Source organism: Gossypium arboreum, chromosome 1 (genome assembly GCF_025698485.1).
Source record: "Gossypium arboreum isolate Shixiya-1 chromosome 1, ASM2569848v2, whole genome shotgun sequence".
Lineage (NCBI taxonomy): Eukaryota > Viridiplantae > Streptophyta > Magnoliopsida > Malvales > Malvaceae > Gossypium > Gossypium arboreum.
Window position 1 is genome coordinate 7,784,809 of NC_069070.1, and position 19,140 is coordinate 7,803,948.

The following is a 19,140-nucleotide window of genomic DNA, read 5'->3' on the forward strand; positions in this document are numbered from 1 at the left end:
TGGTCATTGTTGGGTATTGGAGAAAAAAGTTGTTTGAATTTTGACTAGCAAATTCGTGACGTCCAAAGTTGTTTCATGAAAAAAAACTGAGCTGTAAAAGATAATAAGAAAAAGAGATTTCAATTGGCACAAACAGTGTGAACAAAGAAAGTCATATAACATTGATTTTAACAGTCCAGTGACTTAAATGAAAACTTTTAAATAATTTAGTAACTAAATTATAACTTTTTTAGTTAAATGACTAAAATATGAACTTATCTATAATTTAGTAACTAAAGTGTAATTTACCCTCTATTTTCTGACCCAAACCCAAGCATCTAATCCTTCGATAGGCCCGATCTTAACAGACCTTCTGATCATCCAACGGCCGTGACAAAACCATAAACTTAATATCCTTCGAAGAAAATACCCATCTCCTCCTTCAAGACCTTGGTTATATCTACCAAAGTAAAAACACCAAACAGCAAAGAATCAGAAGAAAAAAAAAAGGCCAAAGGAAGATGAAGAGGTGGTTCGATCCATGGCCTGTGTTCTTCAAGAGAGAGTTCAATCGCACTTGGCCTTTCCTTGTTGGCTTCGCCGTCACTGGAACCATCATCACCAAGTTCTCCCTTGGTCTAACCGGTAACACACTTTTTTTTTTTTTAAAAAAACTTCCGATTCATGATATACGTATTTTCATACATCAGTAGATATGGAAATATACCGATCAACATTTATTATTATTTTTTGCAGAGGAAGATGCTAAGAACTCTCCCTTTGCTCAGAAGCACAAGAGGTAATCAAACCCTAATTCCCGATTTATTATTTTTCTTTTTTTTTTTGTTAAATTGGATTGAACTGAACCAATGATTAAAGGCTTTGTGTGGTCCCTTTACATAGATTTTAGGGATTTGTAATTTCTGTTTGTCTTGGGACAGATCTGAGGATCGTGTTTACACTTTGAAGGGCTACTGGTTCCCCCCACCCCTGCTAATTGGAATAATTTCCATTTCAAATGTAGCAATGTTTCAAAATTGTAGAAGCTACTGGGTTGTGTTCGATTTTGACGTACGAAACATTGAAAAATTGAAGTCTTTCATTGTTTGTGATGCTTTTGATGTTTGAAAATGGAAACATTTTTTTTCATTGTGTAAGCAAAACTGTATTGAAAAAAAGCACAATGAACTGTAAGAGTTTAATTCAATTTACTTGTGGGATACGTGTCAATCCTGAGTTAGGCATGTTAGCATGGCATTTTCGTCTGTTTGAATGCTGGTTGAGAAGATCATCAAAATGATTGGAGAGAAATAAAACAAAGCAAAATGATTTAAATTTGATCTGAGAGGACACTGATTATCAGTAGAAAAAAAAAAGAAAAGTTACAATCATGAGGCAATTGATTATTTTTTATCAAGGGACTGAGTGGTATGCTTTGAAAATTAAAAAGTTTTATTAGTTATGGTTGTTTGGTTCTTTGTGATGTATTTCTAATATTCTTAACCACTTCTAGCATGGGTAGTTCTGAACCTGTAATAATCTTATTATACGTTACTACGTTACCACATCAATGGCCACAGAATAAGTGGTTTTAGGAAATCAATCTATAATTTGATGCTTCTCAAGGATTTTAACAGCATTGACACATAGGGCTATGAAACATTGTCCTTTTTTTCCTTTCCTTCTGAAAATGCTATGGTTTGAGCTTTTGTTTAATCCTGGACAGTTACATTTTCATGTTCTATCTTCCCTCTTTAGGAATGATAGATGCTTGAAACATGATCTGGAGTTGTAAATAATGGTTATTTTGTATTCTTTGTCATGCAGGTGATCCAACTGATTTCAAAAGCCTATATGGTTGCAGTCCCTTGGTATGAGAGGCTCAGCTGTTTTCCTTTTTCCTTTTTCCTTTTTCCAATGAACAATGAAAATAACAGAAGACATTAGTTCTGAGTACACTTTATTTTGTGAATTATGATTTTTGTCATCAATTAATGATTTTGCTTTGAATAAGGTTAAAACACACTTCCAGTTAGTGATTATGTTTGATGCCCTTGATTCTGGGTTTATGATATTGAGAATCAAAACATGACAGTTTGTACCATTGTTTGCCAATTATTAGTTAATGAACTTAATGATGGTTAAGGATGAGTTGTAGCTTGTACAGCTAGCTGTTGTCAGTGTATACGGTGCTCGGCGTGTTTGGATTAGAAACCATGGGCAACACTGGTTTAAACCATAGGTTAGAAGGTGTTGACATAGAGTTTCAACCACTTGATGAGTTGTTCTATTCTATTGATTTTTGATATAGACCTTCAAACATATTGTCCATCAAGTGGATCGATGTACTTACGAAAGAAATTAAGCTAGAGGTTTAAACAATAGTTATAGCTCAAGCTATACGAAGTTCAAGGTTGATTTAAAATAAGGTCGTAATCGGTTCGTGCTTAGCTGAGCAAGAAGTTTGACTTGAAATTCGAGGGTTAAAGTTTGACTGGATATTTGTGTGTTAGTTTGAAATTTTGATTTTTATACTCAGTATGCCCACTTCCGAATTATAACTTCACTCAAGATTGATTCGACCCAAATTTGACAAAACAATAATCTAATTGAATTTCAGTTTTTTTTTTTTTTTCCTTTAAATTTGGAATTGGATTTGGAAGTAAGAGTGTGAGCAGGGTTGCAAAAGAGTCCAATGAGCAGTTGGGTGAACAAAAGTCGAGGTTTATTAATTAAAGCATCAGTACTTTTGCTTCGATTCACAATTAACGTTGAAAAATAAACTGTAAAATCTGATCTAATTAATTAGGAGTTAAACCCAACATAATACCATACAAAATTAAGGGTAAACTCCGTATGTATTCATCGGAGTTTCTTTTTACTACCAAATTATAAAATAGTGAATTAATTATTTAATTTTTCTTTTCTTGATCACCAACTGTCAAATGGTTAACGAAAACATGATAACTTTTAAAATTAACATAATAATAAATATAACTCTCAATATTTACGGTATCAAATTAATCTTAATTTTAAAAATTTAATCCTAATATTTACATATTATGTCAATTTAGTCTTAATTTTAAAATGTAATTCTCAATGTTTACACATTACCTAATTTTTAAAAATATAACACAATGCGCAATGTGTAAATTAGAAATAAAAATACATTTTAAAAAAATTTATATTTATTACTAAACTAGATATTCCCCAAATACAATGCTTTCCTTGTACTTCAAACAAAGGAGAACTTGGTATCTCATAACGACAATTAACTCATTTTTTGTAGCTTGAGCTGGTTGCCATTGAAGCAAAATAATATTTTTTTTAGCTTTAGACTTAAATTCGAGTTGAATTAACGAAGTGAGTACTGTTTACTTTAAGGTCTGTTTGTTTGGAAGTAAAACATTTTCCGGAAAAGAACCCTTTAATGTAATATTTACCCAAGGATCTCTTAACTCTCATGATATTACTCTCTTTTCTTTTTAATGCTTGGTATCTAAATCAAATTTCTCTGCAGATATTTGAGAAGAACTCTACCAAGATCAAGAATTATGGTATATGGCTCCGCTACCAAAGCCATCTTGGTTATCATAACATGTACAAGGAATACTGTAACACTACTCTAAACGAGTTTGTTGAGCAGTACACCGAGATCGCTTCTCGCCACAGTCCGATTCCCATGTATCCAGATTATCAAGATGCAGACTATCCCGACCAAGCTATGCAAGAGAGATGACACCAAGCAGCTCCACAACTCCAAAATCAAGTTCCCATTGGTGTTCAATAAGGTAAGGCTGCCTACCAGGAAGCTGAAAATCACTTACAAGGCATCAAAGCTTAACTTATTCGAGTTTTCTCATTGCAATGAAAAGAGAGTTAATGTGGTTTATAGTTCTAAAATTTTTGGTAGTGAACATCTGTCAGTTTGTTGATTAGATATTGTTTTTCATTTGAGAAGCCTAGGCCACATCTGACTGGTTGAAGTTGAATTTTCTTTAATTTACTATCACATTTTGTTTACTTCGATGAGCTGGTTTGCAATGTTTAAACTTTATTGTCCAGGGTTTTTGTTTCTCAAAGGTAACTAGGACGTTTTAGTAAAAGAAATTGCTGGCTTTATTTCACAAGTTTTCTAATAAATTTGATGGTGTATCATTTTTTGGGACTTGAATTTGGTAACTGATGCTACATTGAGGCTTGAATTTATTATTGATCCACTAAGTTAGGCAATTGTTCTTACATTCGGTTTTGAACTAAGCAATTATTTTTGTTTTAAGGCTTGAATTTTTGTTTTGTCCAAGTTAAATCCCAAAACATGGCAATGGTTCCTATATAATGGTTTAAATTTTTTTTGTCTAACTTTTTTAGAGTAATATAAGAACTTGGCAACTTGTACATGCTTGATATTAAATATAAATTTATTAATATATATATAATAATAAACTCAATTAAACAATGAAAAATAATAAATTCTTAAATACATATTTTTTAATTTAAAACGACTTTTACGGAAATTATTTTGAAATCACAAACAATGAAACATATTTTACACAGATTCATCCAAACACCAGAAAAGTAAATCATTTCCAGAAAAGTAAATCATTTTCTAGAAATCATTTTTCGGAAAATATTTTACTGGCAAACAAACGGAGTCTTAGAGAAATTAGATTTGCTATTTCTCAAAATTTGGGTTATTTTGTTTCTTCTTGTTTTTTATTTTTCCATTGAGTCAAACACATGGACCAAGTGGTAGCATTTAATCTCTCTTATTTACCAATGAAATCCTTTGATGTTGGCCTTAGTGATCGATAATGCGAGTTAATTCATGGCTCTATCTGATTCTAAAAGTTGATGGTTACAAAGGCACTTTCGTTTTCCTTTTAATAGTAGGTTAATTGAATGGGTGACGAAGCTCTTTGTATTTGTCAGAGACGGTAATAACGACGATGACAATAACAAGAGTAGCTCGATTTAATTGACGTTGAACGATTCAAGTGTGAATCTTATAAAATTGGTAAAGAGTGAAACGATGAAGATAGAGTTAGTTCAACTGTTAGCTTCATTCTAACGATGAAGGATCAGAGTATCAAGAGAAAAGAATGAGAAAATGAAAAATTATTATCCTAGGGTTTTGGGGGTTTCCAATTTTAGTAGATTTCCTATGAGACTTAGATGAAGATTTTTTTAAGTTTTATTAAGGGTCACAAAGAAAATCAAAAGTAAAAAAAAAAAAAATCAAATTACACCATGTGTAAACATGGAGGGATAAAGTTTTTAGAATTAACGGCTACACTGTATAAACGTTAAAGGTTAAAGTTGCTGTTATGCAAATTTTAAAAGCCGCCACATCATTTTTTTAGCCATTAAATGGTTGGTTGCTCAAATATGAAAAATTGAATAATTGGATGACTATTTTGTAACTTTTTATAGTTAGATAACAAAAAGAAAAAAACTAATAATTGGGTGACTACCAATGTATTTTACCCTAAAATTAATAAATCAAATTTAAAATCGACTCTGAATCCAAAATAACATAATAAAATAAAAAACATAACACAATATTTACCATGTTGTCAAAAGTGTTTTTTAAGAAAATAAAATATTCGTTAATTAAGTCTTAACTTGATTGGTATCAGTTTTATTCGTTGATTGAGTCTTAACTCGATTGACATTGGTATTGTTATCCATGCAATAGTACATAGGTTCAAACGCGCTTCCTATTTTAAGGGTTGAAAAAATACTATAGATAATTTCAAACATTATATCAAAAAGAACAGAAATAATAATTTGATTTAGTTCTAAAAAGCAAAATATATTTGATTTATAATTCTTTGACGGAGCAAAGCTATACATTTGGGTAGAATTAAATGAAAGAGAGAACGCTATACCGCTGGACTTATTTAATTGGAGATTAAAAGGATGATTTCATTTTTAGCTAAAAAGTTAAGTTTGAAAATTTTTTAGTACGTAAAATCAAAGTTTTGATTCAAAAGAACTAAACAACCGTAAACAAAGCCAAAGTCAGATTGTCAACTCATTGTTGTAAAGTGTCAGCCAAATATAGCATATATAACAGAATCATAAACAATTTTATTAATTGCTATAACAAACAAAATTCAAGGCAACAAACACCATTTATAAGCCCTGCCAAAATTAAAATAGTTTCACAAACTCTTCACATTTTGTGGGATACATTGGTTTATTTTCTATGGCATCATAAAGAACAAAACAAGGCAAAGGAGATAGCATTAACTATATTAAATCACACAACATAAGCTCCCAGTTTCCCACCACAAACACTGAAATCGCTCAATCCAAAATTTCACCTTCTATATAATTTCATTAAAGTACTTTTTTTTTTAATAAAAAAAATTCATTTCTCTTTGGAGACTCCGAGCCTCAACCTAAAATCCTCCTCCATCAGAGGAAGACCGTCTCGCAACTTCATTTTCGGCTCCCAACCTAGCAATTCTTTCGCTTTTGTGATGTCAGGTTTTCTTTGCCGTGGATCGTCTGGAGTGTTCTCCACCATCTTTATCTCCACCTTCGGATTAATAAGCTGCAATGATACACACCAGATAGGGTACAAAAACTTTCAAGACACCCGGAAAAACCAAGAAAAAAAAAAAGCAGTACTTTGCATCCCCCATTCCTTTGTCTCCATGTTTTCAGATTTTCGAACCCTCACTCTTTCACAGTATGGTATTCAAAACAAAGTCCGAAATAAGCAAATATGCCCCAACTTCAAGATGTTCAAAACAGATTTGAGCTACTCCCGAGTACTTCAAACAGATTATCTCTGTGTGTGTGTGTGTAAGGATGTGAAAACACCAATGAAACCATGAAACTAACCTCCTTTACTGTCTCGGCAAGCTCAAGCATGGTAAATTCACCTAAAACAGTACAAAAGGCACATAAAACAATAAGTGCATGCGAACGGACATAGGTCTCAGAGCTATCAGTAAATCCTAGACGAACATTTCATATAACACAAAGATTGAGGGATAACCTGGATTCCCGATATTGATTGGACCAGTGTTCTCCCCCTCCATGAGTCGAATAAGGCCATCAACCTAGTCATTTATGCAAATGTTATACTTTAATTTATTATAATAGATGGATATCATCACAAGGAATTAAAGCTAGTAAAATTGTTAAAATCTATAAGTAGAGCATACCATGTCAGAGACAAAACAAAAACTGCGAGTTTGTGTACCAGGTTTTTGAACTGTCAGTGGTTCACCACTGCAAAGTGCAAAAGAGAAGTGAAATGAGAGAGAAATTGATTCAAGTGAAAAAAAACTAGAGGGAAAAGATTTTATTTTATTTTTTTAAATTGATTAAAAGGTAAGAAAATTTAGGCAACAACAGTCTCCAAACAGAGATGTGAATGGGGACCTAATTGATAACAAAACTAAGAATAAAATGGAGAAGATATAGCGCATTAAATCACACTAATTACCGCAGTGCTTGAGCTATGAAATTGCTAACAACACGCCCATCATCGATGTTCATCCGTGGCCCATATGTGTTGAAGATTCTAGCAATGCGGATCTCTATGGAAAAGGAAAAAAAGAAAAATGTCAAGACTTATGAAAAATAACAGGATGACATCATTCAGGAAACCAAGAAAATTTACCTATCCCATGCTGCCTATGGTAATCAAACATTAGGGTCTCAGCCACACGCTTCCCTTCATCATAGCAACTCCGAACCCCTATAACAAAAACAAGATGTTTAGTGCTAGAGTAATGTTGTCATAACATTATACATTCTGCAAAGCTGAATTCTATGTTCATTGTATCTCCTAGGTTCAATTCCTCATTAGAATTTTGACAGATTTGAAAAGAAATGAAGTACTCTATCTTCCACGAGAAAAAATGTGTCATTGGAGGCTAACAGTCAATAAGACCAACAAAGCATAAATGCTTCCTCAATAGACTTACCGATTGGGTTCACATTGCCCCAATATGTTTCGGGCTGTGGATGGATAAGAGGATCTCCATACACTTCCGAAGTTGATGTGAGCAAGATCCTGAAACATAAATACCAATCAAGTAGAGCCAAAGAAAAGGGGCGCTCAAATAAATTGATAAAGAACTGCATTCCCTTACCTTGCTCCAACTCGCTTTGCAAGTCCCAGCATGTTCAGTGTGCCAATGACATTTGTCTTTATTGTCTATTAGAAAACAAGAGTAAAAATTAATGAACTGCTCAGAAATATTTTAGAAAGAATCCCAAAACACCAACACCCACCTTCACAGGGTTGTGTTTGTAGAAAATTGGAGAAGCTGGACATGCAAGGTGGTAAATCTGATCGACCTCGACCAACAATGGCTCAGTAACATCTGCAAAAAAAAAAGGAATATAGTTACCAGACATCTGTTAGACCTTTATGGTAATGAGAAAGGAACACATTGATGTTAAGAGACCCTGGAACAATAACAAGCTAAACGATATGAGAACCCACCATGACGAATAAGCTCAAATCTAGGATGACCGATCCATTTTCTAAGATTGTCCTTGGATCCAGTGAAGTAGTTATCAACAACAATCACCTAAATACAAGGTAGACATGAATAATGGTATAGAACATGATATTTGTAGTTCACCAGTCCAACACTACATTTCTAAACAAGGTAACAAAGCTTGGATATGATGAGAAAATCTAACCTCATTTTTCTCGTTTTCCATCAATTTGTCAACTAAGTGGGAGCCGATAAAACCAGCTCCTCCAGTAACCAAAATCCTCATGTTGGACTGTAGTAAACAGTAAAAAAGATAAGTCTTAGTGATATAGATGGAATGTAAATGAAGATAAAACATAATGCAACCGAAGAAACAAAAAGCTTATTACAAGATGTAATTAGATCAAGGGCATAAAGACCAAGAGTAATTAGATAAACAAGATCTCAGACAATATTCACATATCTAAGCTGAATATCGAACCATAATAATGGATCTATACTCGTGGAGCTACCTGTTCGGGAGGGGCAACCATATTGAGATTCATCATCAAATTATCTGAGGAATGATTCTCAATAGATCTGAATGAATTGCTCTTGAAGGATTGTTTATTCTTATAATAACTCTCAATTATCTCATGGCATTTATGTTGAAAAAGACAGAAAATTACACTTCAAGAAATCAAAAGAAAAGAGGTCATTTTTGGAACATGACCTGCCACATGTACCTTCGATAATCTTCTTTGAATACTAACCCGATTATCCAACAATTAAACACATTTAATCAACTTGGTATAGTTTAGAGTGCAAATCAAGAATAGATCCATGAAGCTAAGAGTACTGTCACCAACTGTTAGTACATTGTAATATAGCATATAATTTAATATGCTGAGGGACCATAGTAGCATACATTGTCTGCCCCCACTTTAAGTTGCTCTAATTAAACCATTTTCCTTAAGCCATAATCAAAGGACTAAGCTCAATATAATTTCTTTTAACAAATTACATAATTCACACAAAAAAGGCAGCTACTCAGATGCAGAACATCTACATCATTCACTATCAATTAACATAATGAAAGAGAAAACTGCGTAACATATTTATGAAAATGAGCTGATACCATTATTTTAGTATAAAATAAATAAATAAAAAGACCTGGAAAAACTTGGAAAAACGCAATGGAGATGGCAAAGGTGGTGGCTTTGAGGGTGTTTGTTGTTCCCCATTTGATGAATTTGCTGCCATTGCTCAGATCTCGCGACTTAAACTCAAAAACCTACCAGAGAAGAGGGACTCATTGAGAATTTTTTAAAAAAGGGGATAGAGTTTGGATCAAGGATTTGAGAAACAAAAAAGAAAACCTGATTCAAAATTTGCGAGATTGATCTCTTACTGAACACACACAAAGACCTGGGATCGAATAGCGTTATTTATAGCTTCAAAAAAATGGTTCTAAAAACCGAAACTTTGTTCCACCAAACAAATTTCCAAAATAAAAAATAAAAAATTTAAATTGGGGAGCCTTCAAATTTACGAAAAGTGAGAGATTTCAATGATAGCTCCTCGATAACAATACCAAAAACTACAGACCACACCAAACTGAATTCAAAGATTGAATTTTTAAAACCTACAATACTTGAAAAAAAAAAAAACAGAACTAGTATATTAAAATTTCTTTTTTAAACAAACGCGGCGATTTAAAGATTAAGGTTGTAATTAGTGTATTAATGGCAGCTGCCTTGCGTTGTGTTTGCTTTAGAGGGAGGAAACACAAAAAGAATATACGTGGGATTCTTTTAGGTCTAATTTATCCCTGTTCCTTATATTCTTCATAATTTTAAATTTTAGTCCCCTTTTTCTTTTCCCTTGGAAATAAATAGTCTCTCTAATTTTAATTTCAAACGATCCGTTAATTTATTTATTTTAAATCCCAATACCTATAATAACTTTAATTTTAAAATTAGAGTTTTAAATATTGAAATGATACGTATTTAAATTGATAAATTATTGAACATTAAATTAACCAAAAAAAATACAAGCTTAAGAGAAGACTGAGAAAATAATTAAGGAAAAAAATCTTTTCATTTCATTCAAAATACTCTAATCTCTCAGCATTAGAGACAAGTCATATTTATACAAAATATAGAGAAATTTCTTCGTACTTTCACAAAGCTCCCAACATCCATAAAAGAGAGAAGAAATAAAGTTTGTGAATTAATGTAATTTAGTTATTTTTTTATTAAATCCACCATTTTTATTTAAAATTTATGAAATTTTTCATAACCACCAAAAAAGAAAAGTGAAATAAAAATTCTAGAGAGTTCGATTATCATTTTAGAAACAAGAAATTAGAGTTGGAAGTGAAGGAAGTTAAGAGAATTTAGGAAATCAAGGTATCAAAGCTTGAAGATGAAGATGGAAGTGTGCGAAAGCTTAGGTTAATGAAGAAATTAGTTAAGAAATTAAGGTAAGTGGTTTAAATTATTACGTTCTATTTATTTTGAGGGTTTAATCTAATAAGATATTATAAAATTAATTTTTATAATTATTTTCTATGTTGTAAGTAAAGAAAATATTATGTATATGTACGAAGAGAATAGTGAATGACAACTGGATGAATGATTCAAAATTTATTAGGTGTGAATGATGAATTGTGTATTTGTGATGCTGAAAGTAGTAAATATTTATTTTGAATATTATTTGGATGAGTAAATTAAAAATTATTTGTTAATGTGATTAATTTGATAAAAATTAAAGTAATGATTAAATTTTAAATTTAAAAAAATTGAAATTAAGGATTTAAATAGAGAGATCAAATTTTTATTTTTACTATAAGACTATAAAAATATGATAGTTAACATATTGGAAAGTTTATACTTAAATTAGGATGTTTTAGAATAAAAGGACTAAATTGAGAAATTTTAAAAGTTCAAATTTTAAAAGTTGAAATGTGGAAATCTGGAATTTTAATATCTTAATTGTTATGTATGATTTTTTCTATTTGAAAAATTAGAAAAGAGAACATCATGTGACAAGAACTGATGTTATAGGGATTAAATTGTAAAGATTTTAAAATATGAAAATTTGAGAAAAAGGGAGTGACTTATAAAAATCTGGGAATTCTGTGCTGTTTTTGGAAGAAGCAGATTTTGTTTTCAGGGGCTAAAATCATAAAACAGTAAAAATTGAACTTCAGAGACCAAATTGTAAAAACTGCAAAATTTAAATTTTATGAATTGTTCTGTTAAAATTTTAATATTGAAAAATAGGGATTGTTTAGCAAAATATGAAAAATATAAAAAATACATAAAAGCAGAAATAAGCAAAATAATTAGATAAGTGGTTAGATGAAAAATTTGAGAAATTATAAGTATTAAATTAAAAATTATTAAGTAAAATAAATATATATATATATATATATATAGATATTGAGAGAGAATTTAGTAAGAATGATAAGGTTAAGTGAATTATATATGAAAAAGAATATGATTAAGAGTAGATTAAGTCAATAATTAAATCCAATGATAAAGTGTCTCTATTTGAACGGGTAACAACTAAAACTAATTCGAATTCAATAGACAAACCAGCAAGAATCAACTAACCTGTTCTTGTTCAGAAACATTATTGCCAGAAGCATTCAATGTATCACAAAGCAATTTGATTTTGGGAATGAAGAGTGTGCCTTAAAATTGAGATCTTGCTGCAAACATACAACTAATAGAACTCCATACAACAAAAGTAGTGCTTGAACCAAGCAAATGAGACAAGATTTCATCAGAAACAGTAGACAATAACCATGATGCTAGGAGCTTATCTTGTTGTCTATAAAGAACAAAGGTCGAATTCTCAACTAACTGACTGCTATCTCTTTGAACAAACTGAGCAGGGATCTCTAGAGTGCCAAATATATAACCATTCAAACCATAACCTACTATGATCAAAGCTACTTGATATTTCCATAACACGTAATTATTCTCATTTATTTTGACTAAATCATGCTTTGGAAACTAATGCAATAGATGTTGACACAATTGAACGTGACTACAAACTAAGAGAAGAATAAGTACCATTGCCTAGATTACCTGATTGAGAAACTTCATTTGAAGACTGAACTCTTACTGGAAGATTTGCAAGATTTGCAAAATGCTTTGTCTCTAAGTTGACCATCGATTTTTATCACAATCTTGAATCACCATTGTGCACATGAGTTGAAAAGCAAGTGAATGATGTTAGGCAATAGCTTTGATACCATGATTGAACATCAAAGAAACAAAAAAATACAGAACAAGCTTAAAAGAAGACTGAGAAAATAACAGAGAAAAAAGATCTATTCATTTCATTCAAAAGACTCTAATCTCCCAGCATTACAGATGAGTCATATTTACATAAAGAATTAAAGAGTGAATAGCACTAATTCACTAAGTTGTTAACTAATTTTTTAACCAATTACAAATAATGATAAGCTAAGCTAACAGTTCACAATGGAAACTAGTTATTAGCTACAGTCACTAACAATGAATATTCATCACTAGAGTTATTAACTGGATTTTAATTTTTAAATTAAACAAATGTAAGGACCAAATTGTCAAAAATAAATTACATTAGGTACTAAATTTCGAAATTCCGACGGTTGGAAAGCATGATTAGAATCCCCTTAATGTTGAGTTCCGCGTTTGAAAAATATTTATAAACTATTTCTAGTTTTTGAATGTCGGGGTGGCTGCAGTTTAGTGGTAAGAATCATACGTTGTGGCTGTGGAGGCCTGGCCTCAAATCCCAGCAGCCACAAACATGTTAGATCATTTTTTACTCTGTCTTGCGAATTGATACGTCTTGATATGGGAGGAAAAGAAGGTGGGAGAGCTATAAAAGCGATTCCGTACCGTGAAAACGGGGTTGTGGGAGAGCTATAAAAGCGTGTCATGCTTATTAGGTGAAGCGGTGAAGTCTTTAGCTTACGCTTTCACCGAGCCAGCATGGGCCATATGAAATCACCTGTGAATCAAGAAAGGTCACCTTGATTTAGTACTTTTAAGTGACTGATAACAAATGGAAGGGTGAAAAGAACCTCATCGGGAAATGAAATATAGCAGAAGACCGTAAACTCTCAATCACAGTATTTCATCAAGGTCTCTTCTATTTAATGTTAACTTTAATTTGTCTTAGATTACCCAATGTATCATTTTCTTTTTCTAAGATACGAGTTCTTTTACTAAAAAGTAATTATATTGAATTATAATTAGATTAGATTAAATTCTTAAATGAAAATTAAATATTTTTCAACACAAATTTTATCTACAAAACTCGAATTTAAGATCTTAAGGAATATCAAATTTTTATTACTTGAGTTGTACAATGTATCATTATTCATCCACAAGATATCATTGTTGACTAAAGCAATTATAACTTATAAGTTCACATATAAATAGAAAAGCTAAAATATCAACTTTTTTGTCTTATTTTATATTGTTTTAAGTTAATCTAGTTTTTGTTTTCTTTTTTTTCTTTTATATACATTACCTTGGAAATTTTATCATGTATGATCCTTCAATCATTTTCGGCCCATTTTCTTCAGTACTACTAAATAACCATGTGGAACATATTGATAAATTTCAATTATATTGATAAATTTCAACTGTTGAAATTTATCATATAAAAACTATGAAATTGTGTGAAAATACTTCAATTTGATATTAATGCAATTGAATCCATCCTAGACTCGTCAGATGCCATACAACTTTGGAACAACAGAGGAATTAGCTACATAAATATGAGGTTTTTTTTTTTTTTTTTCTTTGAACACTTATTTTGTACCATACCAAGGCATCTGTCACATTCTTCACAATCTATTGTTCTCTTGCAAAGGCAAGCATATAAAAACAAATGGAATTCTTAAAATCAATGCTAATTCCAAGAGATCAGTGGCATAGAGCAAAAGAGAAAAAAATAAAGAAAAACAATGATGACATTTGTATACTGTACTCTGTGGCATATGAGATGTATCATCACAAAGACAAATGCTTCATCTCTGTAATTATTTCCTGTATGACCAGCTTTAAGGATTTTTTTTATCGATTATAACCAAGCAATATTCATTAGTTTGTTGCCACATTCCATGCTATTATCAATACATATTATAGCAAAGGAGGCAATAAAAACCAATAAACCATATTATGGGTAGAAAGAATTAAGAATATGACAATAGCTTATTAACCTTATATAAAACTTCATATGGACAACGATATAGAGCTCCAATGATCACAAGAACCTAGTTTTCCTAATACAGCATCAAATTTCAGGCAGAAAATATATAAACACAATGGAGACAATGGACATATTCAAACTATCAAACCACTCAGAGGCTTGAACAAGAAAAGAACTGGATGGACTGTAATAGAAAGAGCACCACTTTCATCTTATTGAGATTGAAATTCAGGATTAGATAATCCTGCCATGACAGCTATAAGAACCCAAAACATGAGCAGACCTATTATGGCAGTTCTCAATACCTGGTCGTAGCTCCAACTCGGGTCAATATCATCCTGACAAATCAGATCAAGTTCAGATGTATCCTCACTGTCACTAACACCTTCATTTGTCTGTAACTTGTTCAACTGGTCCGTGCGTGGACGCTTCACATCCATACCAATATTTAAACATTTTGTGCATCTACAGTCTCCACCTAGATATGATGGGAGTGTCTGAAGATTCTCCAAGAGAATTTTGCGGTACATTTCTCCTCCAATTTTTAACTTTTTCCTTGTAGTTGGTTTCAAAACCTGAAAAAAGCCACAAATTGGTACACAAGAGAAAAAGAAGAGAACCGGACCCTCATCATATTTGAGGCCAAAAAAAAGAAGAAGAAGAAATGAAATGCAATGAGATATAACACATTCATGTTTTAGTCAAAGGAGGAAAGTTAACCTGAATAAAAGTCTGAGCAATGACACGAACAACTGGAGGAAGCCGTATAACAAATAAACAGCCAAGATGGTTGGGGTAGTGGTCTTGCAAGAGGGAAGAACATGATCTCATTACTTGCATGGGAATTTTGAAAGGGGATAATCCTTCACAGTCCACTAATACTGTAACTTCAGGATTCTCTGGAATAACTAAATACATGATTCCGTACTCAACTTGAGATACTGCAGCAACAACCATTGCTCTTTATCATAACATCTTATACAGAACCAACTAAAAGGAAAAGAAAAGAATTGAGGCCAAAACATTGATTAATGACTTCAAAATTTAATCCATAGTGATGATAAGAAGATATGTTTTGTCTCGGATTGAGTTTCTTATAACAAGTGAAAGATAATAATTTTAGACTCCAGTATACATTTTGCCTACAAAAGTTAATTGAATTCCATAGATAAAATGCCCGTCCAGAAAAATAGATTCTTTTGGATAAAAATGTCATTTCTTTTGTTGAGGAAAAAGTCACTTGGCAAACCAAGAGGAAAGACAGCGCTGTAAGGGTATGAAAAAGCATCCATCTTGGTGGAAACAGGAAGTGGTACAGATGATCACAAGATTTCATTGATATCTTGTTGGATACTCCTGCTGGATATTTCAGAAGGAAAAATAATTCTTTGAAAGAGACTTTCCCCAACAACACTATCTACAACTCATTAAACAAAGGAATTAAATATTTGAAACCAATAACAGAGGAAGTCTCATTAAATTTCAAATGGCAGCAAAATGGAAACGTAAACAGCACTAAAGGGGCTAAAAACATACTGACTGCCTGAGCAAAACGAGGTCTGTCATGAGATGGCAAGCAGGAGCAAGCTAGCCCAAGCCGTACTATGAGACAAGGTCGGTGCATGAGATCATATCCATGCCAGAATACCATGTTCGCCCATGTCTCAAGCTCTTCTGGAGAAAGAATTCTATATGTCTCCCTCCATTTGATTGTCTTTTTAATTGATGATAGGAAAACTACAAAGTCACCATTTGCAGCTGTATAAAATCTACGTAGATCTTCATAATTGATTCTGCATAAACACTACTATGTCATGGTCTGCTGCAAGGAAGAAACAAAGCAATTCAAAAACGAATATGCATATGCCAAAACAAGGAACAAATCCCAGAAACACAGTTGGATGCCACCCTGAAAAATTTGCAGTTAAAACTTCTATAGAGGAAGTTGACATTTGAGAGAGATGAAGAAAACTAAAGTTCATCATCAATTATTAGTAATGAATAAAAGGAGAGAGAGCAAACAACCGGATGATGAACTTTAACTCTAGTAAAGAAAGAAGTTTATCTCATTTCAATACGGGGTTCTAGCACTTGAATACACGAGGATTGCAAATTGATTAGCCATTTTATTTCAGCAAGATCATTTATAGGGGGGAATTTGTAATGTGGTACATTTCTTGCAACCAAAAAAAACCAAATAAAATATACCATACATGCATTCATGTATAGAAATCATCATCACCTCTCTGGTAAACTAATTCCTTGATTTTCCAGCTCATTGTGGAGTTTATCCAACCAGCTTTCACACTCCAGATTTTGGGAAGCTTCATGATTACTGATTCAGCAGTTTACACAGACTTGAAGAGGTTAGTAAGCAAAGATCATTATTGTAGACATCCACAAGTTCCTAGTAGAATCAGTAACATATAAATGCACATAAACTTGTCACTTGCTAGTCAACTTGAACATCAAATTGCTTGAAACGTGCAAACCCATGATTTTTAAGGGGGAAGCCTGGCCTAATCATATTCAACATGACAAGTTATGATTCTATTTGGTACTATTAGAACATAAGAAAATCAGAAAGATAGTCTCATGAGCAGAAAAACTAATCAGAATTGAAGTGGATAGATATGGATCGAATCTGAACTATGGAACCAATAAATGGTATAATATTAGTTACTAGCAATTCTTCATGTTTAGGAAAATTCCATGATCTATGTGTAGGCATGATAGAGTTTGCCTTTATAAATACTTCATTTTTAGGTGCAATCTAACCCAACTTATCGCTCTGCAGCATCAGTCGATTACAAAGTCAATCGAAGCTCCTAAGATCAGATTATGAGTGGACAGTTTTTTAAAGATTACTGAAGCTCCATTCCTATTTTAGATTGTGCCAGTGCAAAATTAGTGTCCATTCAAGATTGACACGCCAACACAAGAACATAAAAGCAACCCCCCCCCAAAAAAAAAAAAAAAAAAAATCTTCTCATTGACTTCATTGCTTGAGTTACCTTGCATCCAAGGCCGTCTGCAAAGAGGGTTCCTCGGAATGCGATTCTGTATTCACCAGAGGACCACTTCTACGCACCGAGGCTTCGCCAACTAACTCTTCTTGATCAGAAAGCGATGTCGCGATTGAAAGCACCAATAGCGGCCTCGACAACATCTGGAACAAAGTCAATCATTTGTTAAGAATAAGACCTTTATCATAAATAATTCAACCTAGCAATTAACTGAAAAATGCAGATTTCTACAAAATTGTAAAGAACAAACCTGCATTCCTTTAACCAAACCCTTAAAGGGAACCCATTTCTGGACAAAGTTAAAGGGCGGATAGCAAATAACTTGCAGAGCCTGAAAACCGCGCCATAAAAAGGGACACTTGGCCTTTGAGACCCGCCTAACTGTTTCTAATGCAGCAACTTTGAGCAAAAATATCGCTACATGACCTGCTGCACCCTTAACATTTCTATGATTCCTTATCGCAGTTATCTGCCTAAAACTACTCCTGGGAAGTGCTTTAGGATTTGAAGAAACTACTAAATTTCCTTTATAGCCATTTTTCTCTTCCATGGAAAATAAACACTTTTTTTTTCTTCCGGAGAAACCTATGAAAACTTCACATTCTCAATTAATTAGATCAAAACCAAAAGAGTAAGCTCTAACTATTCAAATCTCGCTGAACTTTATCCTAATAAAAAATCAACCTGTAAACAGATAGGATCTGAAATCAGGTATTAGCAAACAGATGGACATTAAAAGAGGGGGGGGTGATATTACCTCAAAATCTCCATGAAATTTTGGTTTTTGGTGGATTTGGAGCTTAGGAGGTGATGTGACAGTTTTTCTGGTCTTTCACGGCAATTTATTTATTTTACTTGTTTTAGGGTTAATTCACCAAATTTCCTCAAACTATTGCTCTTATTCTGAACTGGTTGCTAAACTTTGAAATGTTCTATTTGAGTCCTCGAATTATCAATATTTTATCCATCATGTCCTTCCATAAGTGTAGAGATCAATTTAGGTGCTAAATACAATACAATAACAATCAAACCCTAACACTTTTTTTTTCAAGTCGTTTGCTTATTTTCTTTTATTTTGCCTAGCAATAGTATCGGCCTTCAAACGGGCTATCACCTTTATGTTTTTCCCTCCCATCATCCTTTTATTTTTTTTCTATTCATTCAATATGATTTCCCTCTTTTCAGTTTGCAGATCTATTTTGTGAGTATCTTTGTTGTCTTCATAAGTTGTGATGGACAGATAATGGTGTTTGTCGTTGTTGAAACTCCACCAGTCACCAATAATTTTTTATTTCTTTCTGTTTTGAGAGGGTTTTGGAATAATAAATTATTTTACGAGTTGATTTGGACTCATGTTGTCTTAGGTTTTATTTTTTTTGGTTTTCAATTATTTAATAAGTCTTCACTTTTAGTTGTTTTTGTTTGTTTTTGTAGCACGTTGATTTTAAGGACAATTTTGTCAT

The 19,140-nt window shown here is 32.4% G+C and overlaps 3 protein-coding genes across 8 annotated transcripts; 1 reads left to right on the plus strand and 2 right to left on the minus strand.

Annotated features, from left to right (window-relative positions):
• Positions 1 to 332: 332 nt before the first annotated feature.
• Positions 333 to 2,083, plus strand: LOC108480728 (ATP synthase small subunit 6, mitochondrial). Of its 3 annotated transcripts, none has more exons than XM_053026903.1 (3): positions 333 to 624; positions 736 to 778; positions 921 to 1,209. In XM_053026903.1, the coding sequence occupies exons 1-3, from the start codon at positions 501 to 503 to the stop codon at positions 1,105 to 1,107; spliced, it is 354 nt and encodes a 117-aa protein (XP_052882863.1). In that variant the 5' UTR covers positions 333 to 500; the 3' UTR covers positions 1,108 to 1,209. The 3 variants fall into 3 exon arrangements, 2 of the variants coding, with proteins under 2 accessions (XP_052882863.1, XP_017639303.1); XR_001870676.2 differs by lacking the exon at positions 921 to 1,209 and adding an exon at positions 1,807 to 2,083 and having other exon boundaries at positions 529 to 624; XM_017783814.2 differs by lacking the exon at positions 921 to 1,209 and having other exon boundaries at positions 343 to 624; positions 736 to 783.
• A 4,014-nt stretch (positions 2,084 to 6,097) lies between these two features.
• Positions 6,098 to 10,200, minus strand: LOC108483525 (UDP-glucuronic acid decarboxylase 5-like). 2 transcript variants are annotated; one of them, XM_017786974.2, is made up of 13 exons: positions 9,809 to 10,200; positions 9,603 to 9,723; positions 8,656 to 8,742; positions 8,453 to 8,540; positions 8,239 to 8,330; positions 8,097 to 8,161; positions 7,929 to 8,017; positions 7,622 to 7,699; positions 7,445 to 7,538; positions 7,161 to 7,227; positions 6,992 to 7,055; positions 6,835 to 6,875; positions 6,098 to 6,541 (listed from the first exon to the last, which is right to left on the minus strand). In XM_017786974.2, the coding sequence occupies exons 2-13, from the start codon at positions 9,690 to 9,692 to the stop codon at positions 6,356 to 6,358; spliced, it is 1,041 nt and encodes a 346-aa protein (XP_017642463.1). In that variant the 5' UTR covers positions 9,693 to 9,723; positions 9,809 to 10,200; the 3' UTR covers positions 6,098 to 6,355. The 2 variants fall into 2 exon arrangements, with proteins under 2 accessions (XP_017642463.1, XP_017642464.1); XM_017786975.2 differs by lacking the exons at positions 9,603 to 9,723; positions 9,809 to 10,200 and adding an exon at positions 8,963 to 9,111.
• A 4,434-nt stretch (positions 10,201 to 14,634) lies between these two features.
• Positions 14,635 to 18,563, minus strand: LOC108483632 (uncharacterized). Of its 3 annotated transcripts, none has more exons than XM_017787134.2 (7): positions 18,435 to 18,563; positions 17,928 to 18,361; positions 17,666 to 17,820; positions 16,894 to 16,986; positions 16,188 to 16,444; positions 15,372 to 15,592; positions 14,635 to 15,226 (listed from the first exon to the last, which is right to left on the minus strand). In XM_017787134.2, exons 2-7 carry the CDS (start codon positions 18,225 to 18,227, stop codon positions 14,864 to 14,866), a joined length of 1,389 nt encoding a protein of 462 aa, XP_017642623.1. In that variant the 5' UTR covers positions 18,228 to 18,361; positions 18,435 to 18,563; the 3' UTR covers positions 14,635 to 14,863. The 3 variants fall into 3 exon arrangements, with proteins under 3 accessions (XP_017642623.1, XP_017642624.1, XP_052882887.1); XM_017787135.2 differs by having other exon boundaries at positions 17,928 to 18,262; positions 18,435 to 18,562; XM_053026927.1 differs by having other exon boundaries at positions 17,928 to 18,271; positions 18,435 to 18,530.
• Positions 18,564 to 19,140: the final 577 nt, after the last annotated feature.

Coding starts and splice junctions, on each gene's coding strand:
- LOC108483525 (XM_017786974.2), bottom strand. CDS start 9,692: ATGGCAGCAAATTCATCAAATGGGGAACAACAAACACCCTCAAAGCCA. Junction 8,018..8,096: donor GCAAAGCGAGTTGGAGCAAG/GTAAGGGAATGC, acceptor TTTATGTTTCAG/GATCTTGCTCACATCAACTT. Junction 7,056..7,160: donor TTTGTTTTGTCTCTGACATG/GTATGCTCTACT, acceptor ATAAATGACTAG/GTTGATGGCCTTATTCGACT.
- LOC108483632 (XM_017787134.2), bottom strand. CDS start 18,227: ATGGAAGAGAAAAATGGCTATAAAGGAAATTTAGTAGTTTCTTCAAAT. Junction 16,987..17,665: donor CAGACGGCCTTGGATGCAAG/GTAACTCAAGCA, acceptor CTGCTGAATCAG/TAATCATGAAGCTTCCCAAA. Junction 16,445..16,893: donor GGAATTAGTTTACCAGAGAG/GTGATGATGATT, acceptor GTGTTTATGCAG/AATCAATTATGAAGATCTAC.
- LOC108480728 (XM_053026903.1), top strand. CDS start 501: ATGAAGAGGTGGTTCGATCCATGGCCTGTGTTCTTCAAGAGAGAGTTC. Junction 625..735: donor GTTCTCCCTTGGTCTAACCG/GTAACACACTTT, acceptor TATTTTTTGCAG/AGGAAGATGCTAAGAACTCT. Junction 779..920: donor TTTGCTCAGAAGCACAAGAG/GTAATCAAACCC, acceptor GTCTTGGGACAG/ATCTGAGGATCGTGTTTACA.